General features: G+C 58.7%; 2 protein-coding genes across 3 annotated transcripts in view; one reads left to right on the top strand and one right to left on the bottom strand.

The window, feature by feature from the left end:
* Positions 1 to 8063, top strand: part of SMARCB1 (SWI/SNF related, matrix associated, actin dependent regulator of chromatin, subfamily b, member 1) — a 36785-nt gene extending 28722 nt beyond the window's left edge. For both annotated transcript variants that reach the window (XM_027577247.2, XM_027577246.2), the window contains exons 8-9: positions 7171 to 7302; positions 7726 to 8063. In XM_027577247.2, coding sequence (XP_027433048.1) covers positions 7171 to 7302; positions 7726 to 7765 — 172 coding nt within the window. In that variant the 3' untranslated portion in view covers positions 7766 to 8063. The remainder of the gene's footprint in view (positions 1 to 7170; positions 7303 to 7725) is intronic.
* On the bottom strand, positions 8059 to 13342 carry DERL3 (derlin 3). The gene is made up of 7 exons (XM_027577260.2): positions 12469 to 13342; positions 12290 to 12355; positions 12132 to 12205; positions 11919 to 12012; positions 11239 to 11434; positions 10614 to 10704; positions 8059 to 10508 (listed from the first exon to the last, which is right to left on the bottom strand). Exons 1-7 carry the CDS (start codon positions 12559 to 12561, stop codon positions 10427 to 10429), a joined length of 696 nt encoding a protein of 231 aa, XP_027433061.1. The 5' UTR covers positions 12562 to 13342; the 3' UTR covers positions 8059 to 10426.
* Positions 13343 to 15371: the final 2029 nt, after the last annotated feature.

Here is a 15371-nt window from a genome sequence, read left to right as displayed (position 1 = left end):
CTCAGCGGCCCTTTCTTGGCTCACTCCTCCTGCCTCATGCGTCTCAGTGGCAGGACTCCCCAACCTCATCACGGTGTGTGGGGGGGTGGCTCTAAGGGGGTGGCGTATCTGCCCACTCTGTACCCATGCCCCCATTGCAACTGCCCAGGGCTACACTTGGCTACCAGCAGCCCCTCTGCACCCTGCCGCCCCGCTGCCTCTACTCTCGCCCATACTCCTCCCCCCGTCAGGGACGGATCGCCCACCCCAGGAGCTGTCATCTGATGGACTTGCCTTCTATCTCAAACAAGGGCTGCTCCAAACAGCCCTCCCCAGCTCATGAGAGTCAAGGATCTCCAGCAGTTTCTTTCCTTTTTTTTTTTTTTTAAGATTTTATTTATTTATTTGATAGAGAGAGACACAGCGAGAGAGGGAACACAAGCAGGGGGAGTGGGAGAGGGAAAAGGAGGCTTCCCGCTGAGCAGGAAGCCCGATGCGGGGCTCAATCCCAGGATCCTGGGATCATGACCTGAGCCGAAGGCAGATGGTTAATGACTGAGCCACCCAGGTGTCCCCAGCAGTTTCTTTCTACTATTCTAGCTCGCCGTCATTAAGTCAGAGACCGGTCAAACACCCATGTTGGCTGGACCCCGACCTGGGGGCCATGAAAGATAAAGAGCCACATCCTGTTCCCTGAGCTCCTTTTCAGCCCTTGGGAAAGTGCAGTCTGGGGGTGGCGTGGAGTGTCCCTGCGTCAAAACAGGATGTTAGGATTTATTCTGCTCATCAAACTGTCATTGTCTACATTTGGCAATCATTACTCAGGGACGGGAGCCTAAAATGGCACATGAGGAGCCCGTACCGAGGTCTTTTTGCAAAGATAGGACAGTTAATGGAGCTCGTGAGTATGTTTGTGTCTCAGCTGATTTTCCCAGAAATCCCAGGAGACTGCTTTCTGACTGCTTCCTGTAAATCTGAGCAAGAGAGAAGGAATGACCATACACTTTCAGGCCTTGAGATCCTGGCCCTGGGAAACCAGTGAGCTCCGTGGGGGTCCAAGCACCGCCTGCACTCCCGGCATCCGGGCTGAGACATGTTCCCTCCCGTAACCTCCCAGCAGCCCTGCCGACCAGGTGGTCTCGCTTCACAGACAGAGTCCAGGCCCTGCCTAGGAGGAGGCGTCTGTGAGCCATGATGTGGCGGCGTCTTGCTCTTGTGAAGAGTCTGGCTGGAGGTGTGGCCGTGGATGTCCGTTCATGCTGTACTTGAGCCAAGGCCGATGGGCCTGAAGACCGGTCTGGGGTGGCCTCGCTCCCTGGAGTGCCCCCTGGGGTCCTGGGAGGTGGTGATGTGGTACAGGTCGTGGGAGTAACATCGACCCCAGGTACCTTAGCCCCGAGATGCTGATTGGGTCAGAATCCACATTTGGCTGGCAGATGCTGTGTGGGGTGGGGTTGTCATGCTGCTCAAAGCAGCAAGACCCGGAGGATGGTGGGATATGTGGTGGTGTCCCTCCTGCTCTGATTCTGGGGTGATCCCAGGCGTCCTCCTAAAAGCCCCTGCCAAGGCTTCAGGCCGTTGGCAGTATGCCAGACAGTTCCAGAGCAGACCCCCCTCGGGAGTCCCTGGTGGCAGCAGGTCAGGACTTAACAGATGATCCCCCCCAGCCCCCCCATCTCAGAAGCCACTTAATGAATTCCCAGCCGGGTGGCTGGGGGGCATCGCAGAGCCCTGGGCCGCTGCACTCAGCGAGTGCTGATTATGCAGGTTTCATGTCCTCGGGATGGAAGGCTTCCCGCGGAGCAGGGAGCCCGATGTGGGGCTCGATCCCAGGACCCCGCCTCCCAGAGACCGGGGTGAGCACACGTCCCCCTGCCAGCAGCCTCAGCCCGTGGGACACAGCCTGCCTGGGATCTGGGAGGCAGCCTCATCCTCTCTCTGGCATCGGGACGGCTGCTTGTGTTTTCCCAGCTGACCAGGCTTCCTTAGCTCCTCCTGCTAGGCCCAGCCCGTCGTGTGTGCTGTGTGTGGCCTGGGCAGCTGGACACTCTGGAGAGAGCTTGCAGGACAGGAAGGGGAGCTTAGGGTCAGAGGCTGGCTTTATCGTCCAGGGAACAGAACTGTGGCCTTCTAAGGCAAGCAAGGAAGGGGACTGCAACTTCTGTCTCTTGACCTTGACCCACATTATCACTGCTGCACCACGCCATCCTTTGGGAGCTCCAACCGCTTTTTTTTTTTTTTTTTTTTTAAGATTTTATTTATTTATTTGACAGAGACACAGCCAGAGAGGGAACACAAGCAGGGGGACTGGGAGAGGGAGAAGCAGGCTTCCCGCGGAGCAGGGAGCCCGATGTGGGGCTCGATCCCAGGACCCCGGGACCATGACCTGAGCTGAAGGCAGACGCTTAACCACTGAGCCACCCAGGCACCCCTCCAACCACTCTTGACTCTCCCCAGGGAGACCAATATCAGTCCTTCTCTCTGGACCGCTGCCTGGGGAGAGTAGAGTGGGCTACCATGTCTCCAGGACCAGGGACCAGTTGGTCTATGGAGGGTGGGACCAGGAGCCCCGGCCTGGTCTCTGCTACACGCAAAGCTTGGCAACTGCTAAGTCACGTGACTCCTTAAAAGGGGCTTTAAATCCTGGGCCTCCATCATCCTGTGTTGTAAATGCTCTGAATTCCCGCCAGCCAGTGCAGTCTGTCTGCCCCCAGACCGAGCCCAGTGCGTCGGGCTGCAGTGCCTTCCTCAGTGATGGTGGCACTGAGTTGTGTCCGCGGTGGAGCAAGGTGAGCTGCTGGTCACGGGGCATGTGTGAACGGAGGCAGAATGCCCACAGACAAGTCAAGGGAGCCAGGGCAGAGAACAGACTTCCCTTCAGCCATGGGAGGGGCAGGCCTGATGTGGGCAGGCATGAGGAGGGGGCATGGCATGTGGCAAATAGATTGGGGGCCCCAAGCTCCTAGAGAGCTGAACCGGAACAAGACATAGATGTCCGGGGGCCAGCGGAATGGAACAAAGATGGTGAGTGGCAGGAGGGGACAGGGCTCCACCACGGGAAGGGCCTGAGCTGAGCAGCCCATGCTAGGCTGTCAGACATTGACCCAAACCCGCGAGCCGCTACCTGTGAGGAAAGTTGCATCAGTAGAGTTCCTGGCCCCTCCTGTACCTGCAGCTGGGGGCAGAGAAGAAACAGTATGCTGTCTAGTAGAGGAGACTTGTGTGTGGCCACCAAAGGTAATCGGCAGGGAGCATGAAACCCTGGAGGGAGGTGGCCGGGCAGGGTGCCAGCTGGGAGGAAGCTGGGGACAGGCAAGGGAACCTGCCAGAGAACCTGGCAGCTGGGCCTGATGGGGGACAGAGATGCAGGTGTCACTGGTGCGTCTCAGGGTTGAGAGACACCAGGGTCACTTTGGACTTGGGGACCAGGAGCCACAGAGGTTACTCCTGGAACTCTGCCCACCTGACAGCTGCAGCGCTTGCTTGCCTGCTTGTCCGTTGTTAGAACCACTTCCTTGAGGTATAGTGCACGTACGGGACAGTCCAGCCAGCTAGCATGAGCTTTGTAGGATCTGCAGTGGCGCAGCCATCACAGTTCGAGAGCGTTTCCGTCACCCCAAAGGAAGCCTCACCCCCTTTCCCGGCCATCGTCCTGCCCCCACGGCTCTCAGCCCTGGGCACCTCCTGATCTGCTTTCCATCGCCTTGCTTGTTCTGGGTACTCAATATAAATAGAATCCTAGAACACGTGGTCTTTTGTGGCTGGCTTCTTAGTATCACGGCTCCCTGTGGTAGCCTGTATCGGAGCCTCATTCCCTTTTGGGGTTAAGATCTTGTCATACAGATGGACCCTGTTTTATTTACCCAGTCAGCAGTTGATGGACAGTTGGGTTGTTGTCACTTTTTGGCTGTTAAAGAGTAGTGCTGCAAGGATTTGTGTACAAGTTCTTGTTTAAACACCTCTTTTCAGTGCTCTTGGGTAGATGCTAGGAGTGGAATTGCTGGGTCGCGTGATAGCTATGTTTAGTGTTTGGAGGGACCGCCCAACTCCTTTCCAGAGGAGCCGCCCCATTTTCCTTTCCAGCCTGCAGAGCCAGGCTTCTGGTCTCTCCATATCCTCGAGCAACATCTGTTATCTGACTTGTTAATTCTAGCCATCCTAGGGGAAGCGGGAGGGGGATCTCATGGTTTTGATTGGCATTTCCCTGGCCATGACCTGAGCATCTTCTCGGGTGCCATTGGGCATTTGTATATCACCTTTGGAAAAATGGCTGCTCGAGTCCCCTGTTTTTTAATGGGGTCATTTGTGTTTTTATTATTGAGTTGTAAGTGTTCTTTATGTATTCTAGATATGAGTTCCTTATCAGAGATAGGATTTGCAGATATTTTCTCCCACTTTGCGGGTTGTCTTTCCACTTTCATGACAGTGTCCTTTGAAGCACAAAAGTTTTATTTTTTTTGTTTTACATTTTATTTATTTATTTTTTAAGTAATCTCCACACCCGGCATGGTGGGGCTTGAACCTACAACCGCGAGATTGAGAGTCTCACGCTCCACTGACTGAGCTAGCCAGGTGCCCCTGCAGCACAAAAGTTTAAAGTTTTAACATAGTCCAATTTATTCTTTTGTTGCCTGTGCTTTCTTTTGTAAGATTTTATTTTTAAGTAATCTCTACATCCAGCGTAGAGTTCGAACTCACAACCCCGAGATCAAGAGTTGCATGCTCCACCAGCTGAGTCAGCCAGGAGCCCCCATCTGTGCTCTTTTTAATGCGATACCTACGAAACCACTGCCTAACCCAGCAGGTCATCTTGCCCCGGTGCCATTTGTTGGAAAGACTGCTCTTTCCCCATTTTGTGGACTTTGGCACCATGTAAAAATCAGTTGACTATGAAGAGGAGGGTGATGTCAAGTCTTGTCTCTCCCTGCTCCCAGTTGAGTGGCTGTGGGCAGGTCATTTCCCTCCAAGATTCTGTCCTTCTCCTTTGTGAAGTGGGCATAGTAGTGCTCCTTGGCTGTCATTTTGTATCACGTGAGGGCATAACAGTAAGATCACCCAAAGATAACCCTACAAGCTGTGGCCCCGGGCCGTCTGTCACCTCAGCCACAGCCCTCCCCTGCCTAGGCTCTGTGTCCCCACCTGGACTCTGCAGGGTGGTAGGAGCATCTGTGATCCCAGGTAACCTTGAAGCCGTGATGCAGAACCCGCTCAGAGGAGTGGGAGGCGAGGTGGCTCCCCCGCCTGTGTATTTGTCCCAAACCCGAGGCAGGCCTGCTGGCTCTAGGCCCATTTTTACAGGGTTGGATCGAGTTAGTTCTTATTTTAGAACAAACCCACTGGAGTGGAATCTTCCCAGAGCCAAGGGGAGGTAAACAAAGGGGCCTCCAGGACCTACTCATGAGCTCTTGTTTAAATTAAGAGAAAAACATGTTTTGCTCCCCTCAGCGTGGGCTTGGCGCCTTTCATGTCTGTCCTCCCGAGGAAGGCGGCCGGGAGCCCTTGAGGTGAGGAATGATGTTTGGGTCTGTGGCTGGGGGGCTGAGGATTGCCAAACCACCACACTGGCTGCAGAAGAGCTGTCAGGAGCTGCTGAGGAGGGCTGGCCTTGGGGAAGCACGGGTGGCGGCTTGGTGCTGCCCCTGTCACTGGCCTCTGAGTCACCAGCACAAGCTGGGGCTTCGGGGCCTAGCTTCGGCAGCAAGAGGTGAGTCCCACTTCTGCAGAGGAGCCAGGGGTAGCCCTGGGTTGTGGTGGCAGCCTCAGCCCACGAGCTGGGACTCCTGGCTGAGGAGAGTAGCACAGGGGAGGCCGGAGCAGGCCCTCGGCTGCTGTGGGTCAGCTGGCAGCATGAGGAGCAGAGCCTCTGGTCAGGCCTGCGTGGACGCCCCTCCCCAGTGGGCCACTCACAACCTTGGGCACAGGTTACAGGGAGACTCCGTGACAAGGTGCCTGGCCCCTAGGGAGCTCCTCTGGTGGACATACGTTGGCTGCTTTAAATAATAGTAATCCTCCAAAAAGCTCTCACAGCCGTGATACTGTTTCTGTTTCCCAGATGAAGTATCAAAACCAGGGCCTCCCGATCAGGGGCCATCCCCTTTTATTCTGTCCGTGTCCTCCAGGTGCCTCCCCCGGGCCCTGCCCGCCTTTACTCTTCCCAGAGCGAGCTGTTATGCAGGTGGGCAGACGCCTGATAGGGCTGCAGTGGAGCAGGGCTAGCCTTCTGGGGGTGCTGAGCCTCGGGACACAGGTGCAGGCCGCCCAGCTGGAGGAGGGAGAAAAGGGCCCGGTGAGGCTGGGGTGGTGACGGTGGGAAGGGGGTGGGAGAGGTCAGTGTTAGGGCCACGCTCTGAGGCTTGCCTCCCAGGCCAGGAGTTGGAGCTGTGAGCTCCGAAGCATCCTTGCCTCTTCAGCCTCCTGTCACATGGGCTTAGAAACCAAGGCCCAGAGAGGCGGCAGCTCAGCTGTGTCCTCTCTCCCATGGTGCTCCTGTGTGTGTCTGCCCCCCCCCACACCCACACACCCACGCTGTGTCTCCTTGGCAAGAGGGTGCGCAGGTGGCCATCGGGGTGGTCACTGAAGGGCCATGGATTGTAGTGATCAGGGGACAAGGGTCCCAGGCCCAGCTGTCTGTCCTAAGCAAATAGCCCAGCTCTCTGGGATTTAGTTGGGCCAGTGAAGTGGGCTGAGGGGCAAGTGTGCAGAATATTCGGGAGCAGGCTGGCCCAGCGGCTTTCAGTGATGAGGCGTCGAGGCTGGTGGGTCCTGGCCGTGGGCACTGAGTGGGGTAGACCGCCCTCCCCTGCCTCCCCAGCAACACTGGTCATGGGGAATGCCCTCCCCAGGCTTATAGACCAGAGACACCTAGGCAGCAACAAAAGGCGTATTTGAGAGTGCTTTGAAGAGAAGCTATTGTTGTGGGGGGACCTGGCATCTCCAGTGACTCTGCCTTGAGGTTTGCGTGACAGGTGATGACCAGGCCACTCCCCTCAGGAGTGCTGTTCTGAGGAGCCAGGCATGGAAACGGCCTGGTAGGGAGGAGGCAGAGGAGGTGGCAGGAAAGGTGTGGGCCTTCCTGCTGTGCCCTGGCTCCAGTGTTTTGGCAGGGTGGGGGGACACTGGTTTCTGGGGGCCTTTCTAGCTGCTACTCTGTGCACTAGCAGTTACTACCTCCCGCCCCACCCCGGCCCACAGTGAGAACCCCCTACCCACGGTGGAGATTGCCATCCGGAACACAGGTGACGCTGACCAGTGGTGCCCACTGTTGGAGACTCTGACAGATGCCGAGATGGAAAAGAAGATCCGCGACCAGGACAGGAACACAAGGTACCCCCCACCCCACCCCCAGGCCCCCTACAGCTGGCTCTGCCCAAAGGTACTTGTCTTGAAGGCAGGGGAGGGACCCGATGACCTGGTTTCTGGGAGGGTACCAAGTTGCCAGAGGCAGGCCCCTGAGTGATAAGTCACAATCTAGCCCCTGGGTGGGTGTCCCTGCCGGGAACAAAACTAAGCCCTTAGGTTGGGTCTGACCACAGCCCAGACCTATGTGTCTGGAGCCCTGGAGAGGTAGACAGGACCTGAGCAAGCTGGAGAGACGGCAGCCTCAGGGCCTTACGCAGCAGACAGGCTTAGAGTGAGCGAGGGGCTGGGGATCCCCCCCTTTCCGTGTCCTTTCTCTGTCCCCACTCCCCTGGCTGTACTAGAGATCCCCTGGGGGGATCTGGGTCACTGCCTACTCTCCTCCTGCAGGCGTATGAGGCGTCTTGCCAACACTGCCCCAGCCTGGTAACCAGCCCATCGGTGCATGGCTCCCACGGAGCGTTCAGAAGATCGGACCGCCTCTCCTTCATCTTCTGGCAAGGAGGGCGGCCAAGGGGGCAGGCCGGGGCTATTCTGAGGAGCATGGGGTGTGGGGAGGGCTTCCGCTCACTCTTCCCTGGGCACACATTCCATTTGTTGAGCCCCAGTCCCCACCCAAGTCTCTGGTCAGAGAGAGGCCTCGTTTTTGGGTTGTGTTTTGTTTTTGTATAGGAGCCCCAGGTAGGGCTAGCAACGCTTTTTAAATAAAGACAACAGGTCATGTTCCATTTTTTCAAAGTGGTAGCATAAAAATAAGAAGGGACGAGGAGCAGGGTCTGGCTGGGGTGGTGTATGGCCAAGGTTGGCATGCCAGGCCTCTTGCCCTTCTGTGCCTCAGAGCCCCATCTGGGCAGGCCGGGGCTGATAAGGCTGCATCCAAGGCCAACGGCAGCAGTCGTGCTTTTCCTCAGGCCCTCCACCTGCCACCTGGGCCGTCCTCGTACCGATGGACAGAAGTGAGGTCACAAGGCTCAGAGGGCAGGAGGCCCACTTACCTTGCAGTGACAGCCCCACCACGCCTCCTTTGCTTGGCCTTGTGAAGCTGCTTAGGCTTTCCTGCTGTCCTTGGGCTCTGCTGTGTCCAGACTGTTGTCGCTCCCCCCCCCCCCCCGCCCCGCCCCGGAGCATTGCTTCTCTGGAGTCCTTTGCAGCAGCCATGTCCTTTGTGGGTGCTACAGGGGTGTCAGCAGCCTGGGTGCCTGAGGGCCCATGCTTGGCTCTTCCAGCTGCACCCCTGGCTGGCACCATGGGCCAGGCCAGCTCTTCTCTCTCAGGTCGGTTGTGAAGAATGAGGCGCGTGGAGCAGCACGCCTGCCTAGGGCCAGCCGTGGGGGGATGTGGTGTGTTGAGAAGAAGGCGTAGCCCTGGGCCTCTCCTCACCTCTGCCTCCAGTGAGCTGCTTGCCCCGTCTGCATCCTTGTCTCATGTGGAAGTGTCCCCACTCTACAGAAGGGATGTGGGCTGCGTGCGGGTGGCATGTGTGGGTCTCCTCGTGGAGCCGAGCAGTGCTTGGTGAATTGGGCACACAGCTGCAGTCTTACCGAAGAGAACAGACCCCCAGCTCTGGGCTGGTGCCTTCAGCTGCTGCCAGGTGTCCCCTGTCAGGTCAGGGCTGCTCTGCTCCCCAGGAGCATGGCAGGAGCATCATGCCACCTGGCTTCCAACCTGAGCCCCAGACTGGCCAAGGGCAGAGCTCTTGAGTAGGAATTGGGGTCTTGATTGCCAGGATAATAGGGTTAGATGGGCCTGGCCCTCTGGGCTGGGGGTCCCATGAACATGTCCTGGGACATAACGGCTCCTACCTCCCAGGAAGTTTGTACTCAAGCCCCTTGCCCTTCATCCAGGAGTGTAACTTGCTGGAGCTCCACAGCAAGGAGGTGGTTGGGCTTCACTGGAAGGCCCTGAACAAAGAGGAAGATTCCAAGCCCAGGCTCCGCTGGCCTTGGAGATAAGTGGGCTCCATTGCTGAAGGGTTTGCTTGGTCCATGTGCCCCTACAACTGGTGGGATGGAGTGAAACTGCCCGCCTCAGCCCGTCTGGGCAGGTCAGCCCACCAGGCCCGCCCAGGGGCTGAGCGCTCCCTTGGAGCACTGCAGAGCAAGCTGTGACTCCACACGGTTCCCTACAAACTTAGACTCCATGGTGAATACTTGGGCCATCCATGAATGTGACAGCCTGCGGCTGGAGGAGCCCCTATGCTGCTCATCATCCAGGAATAAACCAGAGTTCCAACTGGAACTCTGAGGTCAAGTTGGCCAGGGTGTCTGGTGCCCACTTTACCAAAGAAAAAAGTGAGCTGTGGGATCAGATCAGGCTCCCATGGTTCTCAGCTAAAAATATAAGGGAGAGAGCTTTGTAGAACTCTGCCGAGGTGAAAAGTTTTCAAAGCTTTGGGATTGCAGAAAGGGCCGAGGACCTGGTCCTGGCCCTCTGCCGCACCTGACCCCATGGAGCCTTGGCCACGTCCATTGACTGCTCAGCTAGAAAGTGGGGCAAAAGTCCACTTGTTGCCACTGAGGGACAGGAGGAGCCAAGTGAGGCATCAGCCTGAGGGTACCATGGGCAGGAGCCCCTGCAAACTGGGCTTGGCATGACAGGGACATCCCGGTCCTGGCCCCAGCCAATGAGACCTGGCCAGCCCCTTGCTGCCTGGCCCTGAGCAGAGATCAGTGCAGGTAGGATTTGCCCAAGACTCCATTAAGGCATTGACAAAGCTGGATTGAGAACCCCGAGTATGCCATCTGTGAGCTCAAAGCTGCTGGGCAACTGTGGGCAGGTTCTTGACCCCCTCTGGGCTTCTCATCCTACCACCTACAATTGGTCTGAGAGGGCAGACCAGGCTTGGTGGCCCTAGGTCAAGGCCAGCAACACCTGCCCAGTGTGGAAGGATGTGGCCAGCCAAGGCAGGGAGCCAGTGCTGTGGGCAAAGAGATGCAGGTCATTCTGTTTATTTGGGCAGGCCCTGGGCACCAGCCCCATCTCCAGGACAGGTTGCTGTCCTGTAAGCGGGAGTTAGGGGTGGAATGGAGGCCTGCCAGAGGCCAGGAAAACAGGCCGCTGGGGCTGGGGCTGGCCCTGGCCCTGGGTAGGGTCATTGCTGCAGGGGTCCTGGCTGCTCCTCCGGGAGGGGCAGGTAATCGGGGTCCTCCTGTCGGGCATCCAGTAGCAGCTTCCTGTAGGGAGGGGCCCACACTGAGCTGAGGCCAGCAGGCGTCCCCACTGGTGTAGGGAGCCGTCTGAGGGAGGGTAGCGGGAGAATTGTCATCTCTAGCACTCACAGGAAGCTGGGGGTCAGCAGCAGCCTCTTGCCTCCAGGCTGGTTGGGGAAGACATCCTCTAGGAAGTAGTAAATGTGGCCCACAGCAATCCCTGTAGGAGAGCCATGGATGGCTGAGGCCACTCTCCACAGTCCAGAGCCCGAGGCCAGCACAGCCTGCTCCCTGCCTCCGAGCACAGTTCCGGAGGCACAGCCAGGCCAAGCAACCTCAGGCCCCAGAGTATGAGCACCCAGTGTTCTGCACAGACTGCCAGCCCCCGCCCCCGCCCCGGGATGGGAGAGCAGGGTTGACCCTGAAGGACAGGCTTACCTGGCCCAGAAGTGGGCAGGACCTGGGGAGGGGAGGGCCTGAGAACATGGGAGGAATAGGAGCCAAGGCTGGGAACTGGACACACCTATCCCCACCCTGGTTAGGACCCACACGGGCATCAGTACACCGAAGGTGGGGAGCCTGTAGCCGGCTGGCTTGTTGAGGGCCCAGAACAGCGGAACTAGCAGGGCAGGAAGCGGGGGGGGGGGGGGGGGGGTGTGGGAGGACAGGTGAGAGGTCCAGTGCGGGTAGGAGGGAGGGCCCTGGCACGGCAGACAGGCCTGTCTGGGGAGGGCGAGTGCACAGGCAGGCTCACCCAGCAGGTCCACGAGAATCGAGTTGCCCAGCAGCAGAGAGAACCCCATGAGTGCCCAGGGCAGGAATGGTGCCTGGAAGGTGAGGAGGCCGAAGAAGTTGACCCTCACTCGGGGATTGCGGCGGCTCCATACATACACCAGCATGACTGTGAGGGCCTGGCCCAAGAAGAACAGGCTGCCCAGGAGCCCCAGCAGCTTGAGCCAGAGTCAAGGTGCTGGAGGCCTTCTAGTGCAGGCCTCAGAGCCCCTGCCTGGGACACCTCTGACTTGTGAACCCCCTGGAATCCTCCCTAGTTTCCCCTCCCTCATCACCCCCATGTGCCATTCCCCTGTCCAGATGTGCCCTTCCAATCAAAGGGCCACACTGTGGCTGTCAGGCCCCACATGACCTGTCTGCTTGTCCACCGCGCCCCAGCCTCCAAACACTGGGCAAGCAGGGCTCAGCCCCCAAGCACCCCACCTGGCTCTCCTGCACGTCACCCTGTGGTATTTTGGGTACAGCACTGAAGAGCTGGCGCTGACATCCGGAGCCGAGCACACGATGTACACTAAATACATCCTGAGCTGGAGTGAACTACTCTGTCCCTCACCGGCCCGGGCGCTCATGTCAGGCCCCAGGGCCAGCACAGGCCGGCCCCTGAGGCGCCGCGGCCTGAAGTTTCAGAGCCTGGAAGGATACGGTCATGAGGCTTCCCCCGAAGAGAAACATGAAGACGAAGTCGGCCGTGCGGCCGCGGAAGGAACCCTCCTCCAGCATGCGGCAGTAGCGGAACCTGCGGCGTCCGTAAAGGAAGTGCCACCGGGCGGAGCCTCCGTTTCCCCACTCCGGGCCGCCCCCCAGCCCGGAGAGCCGCCCACCGCCCTACGCCTGGGTCCGCGCGGGGCAGGATACACGAAGAGCATGTTGAAGAAGAAGCTGAATCCCAGGGGCCCGAAGAAGAGGAAGTTGGTGACGAGCCTCCAGACCTACGGAGATGGAGGGAAGGCAGGAGGTCAGGCGCAGGGCAGGCAGGGCCTGGCTGTCAGGTGCAATGGGTGGGGCCGCCTCACCTGGAACTTCCGGAACACGAGGTGCGGGTTGAAATAGAGCTGGAAGGGGCTGAGGAGCTCCAGTTGCTGCGGAACCAGGGGCGCGTCAGGTACAGCCCCCGGGAATCCAGCGGTAACCATGACGACACCCCTCCCGGGCTGCAGCCATGGAGACGGCCCCACCCACCCGGCCAGCTTACCACAGCAGCGGTGGTAAGGACGCAGGCCGCGGTATAGGCCCGCGTCACCGCGGGCACCTGCAGGAACTCGGCCGTCAGCCCCTGCCACGCCATTGAAACTTCTCTGACACGCGTGGCGCAACCTGCTGCGCGCTCTTTAACCCGCCTCCAAACCCCGCCTCACTCCCGAATTCGGCCAATCCGCGTCGGAGGCGCAGCGCGCCCGGGGCCGAGGGAGGAGTCCGGGGCCCGGTAACCAATAGGAGGAAGCGGGAAGCCGGGGGCGGGACAGGGGAGTGGGCGGGTCGGGACTCGGGACCAAAGAGCAGGCCCCACGGGTGAGCACGTGGCGGTTGTTGTGATGGCTGTCGTGGTGGCGCGGGAGAACGTGTGGCCAATGAGGAACGGGTCGCTTCGCGGCGAGCTAGAGAGAACCAACAGCAAAGACCTACAAGACTTTGGGGGCGGGGCTAAGATTACTCCGCGAGTGAAGGTGAGACGGGACCGAGGAACTGTGAGACCGGACCGAGGAGCTGTGAGACCGGAAGGGGCGGGGTCACCCTAGGGCGTGGGCAAGGCGGGACCAATGCGAGTCGGGGCTGGAGGCTCTATGAGGCCCCCAGGGCCGGCAGCGACTCGGTCGGGTCTTTCTCCCCTACTGAGAACCAAAGGCAGTGCCACCTGTCCCACAACAGAGGAGGCGCTCAAGCACTGTGTCCAGCCACCCCCCACCCCCGCCGCGGTCCACTTGACCGCGCGCGGACTCCTTGTAGGGAGTCTTCCCAAGGACCCCAGAGTGCCGACACTGGCCAGAGCAAGTGGGCGGCCTGGAGAGGGCCTCATCATTTCTTTTTTTTTAAGATTTTATTTATTTATTTGACAGAGAGAGCAGGAACACAAGCAGGGGGAGTGGGAGAGGGAGAAGCAGGCTTCCCACTGAGCAGGGAGCCTGATGTGGGGCTCGATCCCAGGACCGTGGGATCGTGGCCTGAGCCGAAGGCAGATGCTTAACCGACTGAGCCACTCAGGCGCCCCAGGGCCTCATCGTTTTGATGGAAAAGAGAAACTCCATTTATTCATTCATTAAGTCAACCTTCCTTGAACACAGACTATGTGCTTTTCTGGATGCGGGAGATACAGCAGCCAAGAAAAGATGAGACAGGCAGTCATAGGCCTGTACTAATATGAGAGCTGGTGTTCACAGGACTGTGAACTGATGCAAATAATGCCAAGAGTGGAGGGTTGGGTAGTGAGCCATCACTGTAGATGGGGTGATCTGGGAAGCCTCTGTGAGCAAGTGACACCTGATTGCCACTTTAAAAATGTCCCTGTGGCTGCCGCAAGGACAGTAGACTGTCAGAAGAATCCGTGAGCAGAGGGAGGTGGCAAGGCACAGTGGTGGCTTGGGCAGGGTGGAGCCTGGAGAGTGGGGGAGGGGTGGGAGGTGGGTTTGCCCATGGATGGGACAGAGCTGTTTGAGAGGAACCAAGGGTGACTTGACGGTCTGAGCCACAGGGCAGATGGAGGATGGTGGCCTTTACTGAGATGAAGAACGCTTCGGGAAAAGGCGGGCAGATGGAATCCCATTCTGGCCTTGTTGAGTTTGGGGCATCCATGTGACATCCACCTGGAGAAATCCAAGGGTGGTGTTGGGGGAGAGATTGGTCAGGCAGTCTAGTTGCGGATGTCAGTCCTCAGTAGGCCAATGGCATTTGTAGTCTTGGGCCTGCGTGAGGAGTCCAAGGGGTGAGGCTAAACGGAGGAGAAGAGGCTCCGCCTGGGCCGCTTACCCTTCTGCAGTCAGAGAAGGCAGACCTGGTTAGGGAGGCCGGGGGAGGCTGGAGAGGGCTTCCCAGAGCTGAGCCAAGAAAGGGCTTCAGGAGCAAGGCAGTGAGAAGCTCACAGAGATGAGGCCTGGGAACAGACAGTGGGATGCAGCCACGCCAAGGCCCCTGTAACCAGGATAACGGAGGAGAGGAGGGAGAGGAAGGTGCCCAGACAGATGTGCCTGTACCAACGTGGGGAGCTCAGGTGAGGACGTTAAGTGTAGGAGATGCGGCATGCCCTGAAAGGGCCCTGAAGTCCCCCGAGGAGACTGGAAAGGCCGAGAACCAGCTGACAAAGTTATCTCAGGTGGATCCTAAGAAAACAAGGGTGCCAAAAGGGGTTCCCTAAGGAGTGGCTCAAGGAGTCCCCAGGGGAGGGGAGGGAGAGGCTGGAACCATTGAAGGGGGATGTGCATTTGACTCTGGAGTGAGAACAGGTCTGGCCTGATACAGGGGGAATTGGACCAATGTGCTGAGAGTTTGGGTGTTGGGAGCCCCCCCCCCTTGGATGGCCTCCATTTTCCAGCAAAGCAGGCCAAGGTCATGTTTCAGGTGGGCCCAGCAGAGTAGATCCCATCAGGTGGAGGGAGGGCAGCAGGGTGGGGATGCAGGGCCTCAGACGCCAGAGCTGGCGCCTGCCAGTCATGAAAGCCATCCAGGGAGGTCAGGTTTCATGTCAGCATGGGTAAGTGGAGGTTATTCCTGCCTCCAGGCACCCAGCAAGCTCTGGACCCTCCACTCAGGGTCAGGCTGGGGCTAATAGGAGGGGCTGTCATTGCGGACAGGGGCATCTGTCTCCCCTTTGATTGGGGCCGATAAGGCAGGCGCCTGGCTTGGGAACGGAGAAGCACATTCCCTGGGAGGCCAGGAGCCCGGGATAGGTGGGGACTGCCAGCTGAACGGGACATCCAGGGGAACAGTGGCTGGATTCCACTGCAGATGCTCCCTCCTCAGAAGCCTGGGTATTCTCAGATGGGGAAACTGAGGCCCAGCAGGAGGCCCAGCAGAGCCTGAGGCAGATCTCTGTCACCAGTCCAGGCTTTTCCTGTCCGGTGTCAGGCCCAGGGCAGGTCCACTTCTCTGACTCAGGCACCTGCA

Source organism: Zalophus californianus, chromosome 14, assembly GCF_009762305.2.
Source record: "Zalophus californianus isolate mZalCal1 chromosome 14, mZalCal1.pri.v2, whole genome shotgun sequence".
Classification (NCBI taxonomy): Eukaryota; Metazoa; Chordata; class Mammalia; order Carnivora; family Otariidae; genus Zalophus; species Zalophus californianus.
This window is presented reverse-complemented; position numbering and strand designations above follow the sequence as displayed.